The sequence below is a fragment of the Panthera leo genome, chromosome C1 (genome assembly GCF_018350215.1).
Source record: "Panthera leo isolate Ple1 chromosome C1, P.leo_Ple1_pat1.1, whole genome shotgun sequence".
Taxonomy (NCBI): Eukaryota; Metazoa; Chordata; class Mammalia; order Carnivora; family Felidae; genus Panthera; species Panthera leo.
Genome location: NC_056686.1, coordinates 209,769,166 through 209,775,165, shown reverse-complemented (window position 1 = coordinate 209,775,165; position 6,000 = coordinate 209,769,166). Strand labels below are relative to the sequence as shown.

General features: G+C 45.7%; 1 protein-coding gene across 1 annotated transcript in view; it reads left to right on the top strand.

Moving 5' to 3' along the window:
• The first annotated feature begins 883 nt into the window (after positions 1-883).
• The window catches only part of LOC122226738 (SPHK1 interactor, AKAP domain containing), a 160,283-nt gene continuing 155,166 nt past the window's right edge, over positions 884-6,000 (top strand). The window contains exon 1 of the mRNA XM_042950391.1: positions 884-949. Within this exon, the coding sequence (XP_042806325.1) occupies positions 918-949 (32 nt within the window). The 5' untranslated portion in view covers positions 884-917. The remainder of the gene's footprint in view (positions 950-6,000) is intronic.

Genomic DNA, 6,000 nt, shown 5'->3' with positions numbered 1-6,000 from the left:
ATATATATATATATATATATATATATATATATATAGTAATGAAAAAGGATCAGAGTCAACAGTGTCCTCTCAAAAGTCATTTGTTAACACCAACGTCTTTCTTCTGAAAACGAATGTCATTTTTGCTCAAGGAGATACTGAAGCAGGCAGGCCCTTGGGGATTTCTCTGACGGCCCTTCCTTCCAGGGCCTGGGTGCTGGCCTCTGATGGATGACCACAGTCATGGGTTTGGAGACCTCTATGTGCACACAGGCTTCTAGCAGGCAAGAAGTGAGTGAGTCACAATTAAGCAAAATGAGTTAGATGAAGAATTTGAGAAGCAAAAACAGGAAGGAGAGTCCACGTAAAGAAAGACTAGTTGGGAGATCAAGGACAGTGTTGCTCTGACTTATCAGCCAATTACATGGTAGAAGACACCAAAAATAACATCAGATCTAGCAACGCAGCCAAGGGAATGGTGCGCGACCAGTGGGGAATGTGGGCATTGCCAGCAGTAGAGCGCGAACGAGGGAAAGTGGGTGAACAACTTCAGGGCTGAGACCCGCCGCACCCCAGAGGCAGAGGGGAGGAGACGCGACGGCAGGGCGGGGAGAGAGACATTCAGACATTCTGCTGGGCTCCGGGAGAGGCCGGGAAAGCTCCGAGGGAGTCTCCAGCGCCCTGGACCGGGGCTGCGGCGGCGGAGGGCAAAGGGCTGGAGCTCGGGCCCAGCGAGCCAGCGCGATCGGAGGGGCGACGGGGAGGGGAGCTCCCAGCGGTCGCGGCGGGCAGCGCTTCCCGGCCGGGGCGGAGCGTGTCCCCGACAGCGGTCCCAGCCTGCGCGCGCCCGTCTGTGCGCTCCGGGCACCGGCTCCTCGCGCCAGACTTCCGTCCTTCGCGCGCGCTTGCCGCCTTTCTCCCCCGCGCGCGCGTCGCCAATGGATGGCAACTCCCTGCTCTCCGTACCGAGGTAAGACCCGCTTCCCCCTTGGCCCCACCCAGTGGCCCTCGAACTCCGTCGCGCGCCCCGGGTCGCTCCCGAACTTGCTCCGGGGACTCCAGGGTCTGAGCTCGGCTTGGTCTGGCCCCGGCCGAGCGAGCGGCCCCCGGGGGACGGTGGGCCCCCGTCTAGTGCACTACCGGGCGCGGAGCTGGGTGCGGCCTGCGCGCCGGGGCGGCTCGGGGTCGGGGGACAGCCCGGGCCCGCCTCGGGGGTCGGGGCTGGGGTCGGCTGTACGCGGCGGGAGCCAGACTTTCCGTGGGCACAGCCTGCGCGCGTTTCGCGCCCTGTGGGGGGACGGACTCCTAGGTGAGGATAAGCCGAGGAGGAGCGAGACCAGGGCAGAGTACCCCATCCCCGTGCATTTGGGTCTGGGCAAGGGGGTGCGAAGGAGGAGGGGGGTTGCCCCTAATCCCCGACGGCACCCAGGCTGCGCCCCACCGAGACCTGGGACGGCAATACCCGGTCCGCTCCAGTCCCACCCGCCCCAAGCGTCCCCACATCCTAGGCCGGTCTGCGCTGGCCGAGCGCGCCGCCGGCCTCCACCCCAGCCTGGGGTCCCCACGCGGGGTGGGTCGGGGACGCCGCCTCCGACTCGGCCGGGTGGGAGCAGCGTGTTTCCCTGGGAGGCGTCTCTTCCGGTCTCCTTCTCTCCCTTTGCCCCGGTTCCGCGCTCCCTCAGACTCAGTCCTTTGCGAATTTGGGAAACTGAGATTTTTATATTTCACCCCCCCATAAACCTTAGCGGTAAACTGAGGCTGGAGCGCCGCCGTTCCCTGAGCCGAGCAGGTGGTTTTGCGCTCTTTGCGCAGCTCGCGGAGCGACCACGCCGAGCTGCGGCTCCGCGAGGGGGGTGCGGGGGTCTCACTGCTGCCCGCACAGCCCCACCTCTCCTAGGCGAGGGGCTTATAGGTGTCGCTCATCTTGTCATCCCCTACTCCCCCCCTTTCCCCCCAGCACACTTCTAGGCAGTTCCAGCCGAGATGATCAGGCACAGGAATAAACATTTTTCAGCTCGCATTCTTGGAGAGCAGCGAAACCCAACATCCAAGGGCGAGGGCACACATGCAGCCGATACTATATTGCCAAGCGGCCAAGATGGGGATGAGAGTCGAGGGGGGTGGGGGGTGGCAAAGGACCGAGACTGCTTTTCAAGCGCGTTGAAGGCTGCCATCTAGAGACTTGAAGTCTTTATTTATATTCTGTAATGAAATGGAGCTTTCCCAGCTCCACAGGCAATTTCCTTTTTAAGCATCCCTTTTCTGCGGGGTAGCGAAAGGGTCGGAAAAGGCCCACGGTGGTGTCGATGCCTGGCCTGAAACTGCTGTAAAGTGAAAAATCTCTAACCCTGGGGACAGACACGGTCACACTACCATGAAGTCTTTCCATTCTGCCCTAATGCATGAAAAAGACAGTTAAGACCACAGGAAGATTTTTTTTTTAAGTTATATATATATATATATATATATATATATATATATATGTACACACACACACACACACACACACACATTGCTACTGATTTTTAGGGAAAAGTGTGAGGCATTTGAAAGTGAAGCCAATTGGGGGTTTTGCTACCTGAGATCATGAGAATTGAAATGGTAAACTGTGTGATTCCCACATTCCAACAGAGACACTTCTGGTAGGAGACGGATTGCGTTAAATGCAAGTTTGCAGATCAAGGGTGCTGGGCCTGAATCAAGATCGTATTCCTATTCAAAAGCTGGGACATTTTCTGAAATATTAAAATTCATTCTGCCAATTATTCCTTAACATTATTTCTGTTGCAGTATTGTAAACAAAAAAAATGACCTTATGAAGAGCAGACCAACGGCAATGATATTGCTCTGTAAAAATATTAATATTGATTTAATATCAGCTGCAGCAAATTAAATTTTGAATTTAATTTTGAATATTTTTGTCCATTCACCAAGACATATCACATTTCCACAAATCGGTGTAGTAATTCAGCTATTTTATCAGCATCCTTACTCATATGAGAGATATTCAGTTAACTCTAATAGATGAGTTAGTTTGATCCTCTATTTCACTGAATACAAGAAACATAATTTACTTTCTATAATATTTAATTGGAAGCCACAGGCATTGATATACAAAAAGTAAACTAGAATTACAAAACAGTGTATGGAAATGCTGTATTATTCATACCACTTGTCCACAAAACTTTGAATAAAGAATTGATCACTGGAAACTCTACACAAGCTTTTACAAGAACATGGCAATGGTCAGAAAAAATCAAATTGTGGTCGATCAATATGTGTGCTGTCTAAATATGAAATAATATTTTCAGTGTTTACTAAATTGAGTGATTATAAATCACTTTTTCTATAAAGAATTATAAAGCCATTGAAGAAATTTTGTTTGGCAATGGGGTAGGAAAAAGAAAATGATCTAGCTATACATTGAGTTAATTATAGAATTTTTGGTGTGTTGGCTTTTACATGTTCTGAAATTTTTCAGGGAATCAAAGATATAAACAAAATTTTATTCAAGCAGTGTTTTGTCAAGATTGATCTAAAACTTGTATGTGATTCATACACTGTAGATACTTTGAAGCATGTTTTTTTTTTTTTTGAAGGAATTGTTTATGCTTCTTTGGGTTGTTATACTATATATTACCTTACCTCTGTGAAAGCTCCAATTAGTTCTTAACATGACACTTTTAAGTCTACAATACATTATGTGGATCACATTACAGATTTCTTTAAATCACTGGTTGTCAGAGCTGGAAGGTGTTTCCAATAATGGGGCTGAGCTGTGGAAAGATGAAATGTTCCCATGTTAGTTGCGTTGTAGGTCCAGACCCCACCTGTATCCTGACTAGTAGTCTAGTTCGAGCGAAAAACATAAAACAAAAAAGAAAAAAACAAAAAGCAAAAATAAAAAATGAAATCTGAAAGTTTTTGAGATAGTCATTTATTTTACAAAAAGTTTATTTGATTTGCTAAGGTGGCAAAACTAAGTATTATGAAAATGAAAGAGAATCCCAGGACTCTTCACCCAGGATGTTCCATGCCGTGGTACCCTGCACTACAGTATAGTAACTACTGGTGATGGACAGAAGGGTACCCTCACTTGCATTGGTAACTGGCGTGTGTAAATTAAGGTTTATATTTTATGAAGTGTTAGCCTATGTGTGCAATTGTTCGATCAGTCACATCCCTGTGAGTGAATACGACAGATATGATCATCCCCACTTCCTAGTTGAAAAATTTGAAGGAAAAGGAAATTAAATGAAGAAAATAATTGGATTTAAAAAGCCACGCAATAGTATGTAGCAAAACTGAGTCATCCACAGAGTTCTTCTGGCTTCAGGTTTAATTTTCTTTCTTGTATTGATTAAAAATCCATACCTTTTTTTTTTTTTTAAAAGGGGGAAAAAGATTTCTGATGCACAGTTGGGACCAACACTGGTATCATTAGAACACATGGGGGCAGCCTAAAAGCAAGGTCATCTTTTAAAGCCAACAAATACTGAAAATGTCATTTTTGTGAACTGAAATAAGTTGTCACCTTGATCACATCTAAGGTTGAATTTGAAGTTTCAGAAAGGGGACGTCTCATTTCCTAAATCACTTGGATTTTTTATACTGTACTATTTTTTTTTATTTCATTTCGTTTGGCTTACTGGATTCTATTTCAGTAATGCTTTTATATGGCACTTTGAATGAGTAACTTATCGAACAAAGATCGACTTTTGAAAAAAATAAACTCTTTTGATTTAGATTTCCTGTGAGTTTATTTTAACCAAACCTAAGTTTAACCTAGCAACATTTCACTACAACCCGCCAGAATCTCCAGGCTTTTCTGTAGGAGTGCTGGTTCTGGAGAAAAACAACTAGATTTTTTTCTTTCTTTTTTTTTTTTTTTTAATGTTTATTTATTTTTGAGACAGAGAGAGACAGAGCATGAACAGGGGAGGGGCAGAGAGAGAGGAAGACACAGAATCTGAAACAGGCTCCAGGCTCTGAGCTGTCAGCACAGAGCCCGACACGGGGCTCGAACTCACGGACCGCGAGATCATGACCTGAGCCGAAGTCGGACGCTTAACCGACCGAGCCACCCAGGCGCCCCCTAGATTTTTTTCTTTTTAATGGAGCAAACAAGGTAATACTATAAACTAGACTATGGTCTTCTATCCAGTTTTTATTGAAAGGTTATCTGTTTTCGAATTTATACAAAAAGAAAAAATCAATAGGACATGACATTTCTGTGTCCTAGATATCTGAAACTCTCAGAAAAGATGAATCCATCACTCCTAACAATTTGAGGATCAAGGACAAACAACAGACACTGTCTTAAATTTAGTGTAAGCTGAAGGCCATTCTCATTCCTGGAAATCACATTCTCTTCAAGAGCAGTGCTGATGTGACCACATTCTCCAACTCAGAATTTTCAAAGAAACATGACCCAAGAGGTCCTATTTCCTTTAGAGAAAGAAACTGGGAATTAGTCAGTCCTGGTACTGAGGACTCTGAGATCCACATTGCTGCAGCATAATAGGTATCTGAAGAAGAGACAGAAACTCTGAAGACAATTTACCATAAAAACAATATTATAAAGAGTCTAGAAGTTCACCGATAATCCCACATTTCACATACACTTTTAGGGGCCCCTGGTATCTGTCCATGTGGTTCCTTTAGTATAAAATATGTATCTGATACCCAATAATCAGTTTTTAAATAAACTGTTAGAGCTCTTCTCATTCACAAGGGGTTGCCTTTGTCTGGTACTATTCATTTTAATGGGGTTTTATTCTGTGCATGAGAGTAACAGCTACGGAGACTTGCAAAGTGGTGTATTTGATGTCAGGAGACCTAGTGTTTAGTCCTGTTCTGGAATTGATGGCTGTGACTAGGCAAGTTGCTTGACCTGTGGCTCTTCTGTCTTCTCCTGGATGTAATGATATAGACTCTGAGTATGCTACTCTGCTGGGTCGCTTTTATTTCTAACCCACAGTGTTATAGACAAACAATGACTCTCAATTGGGCCTGATATGG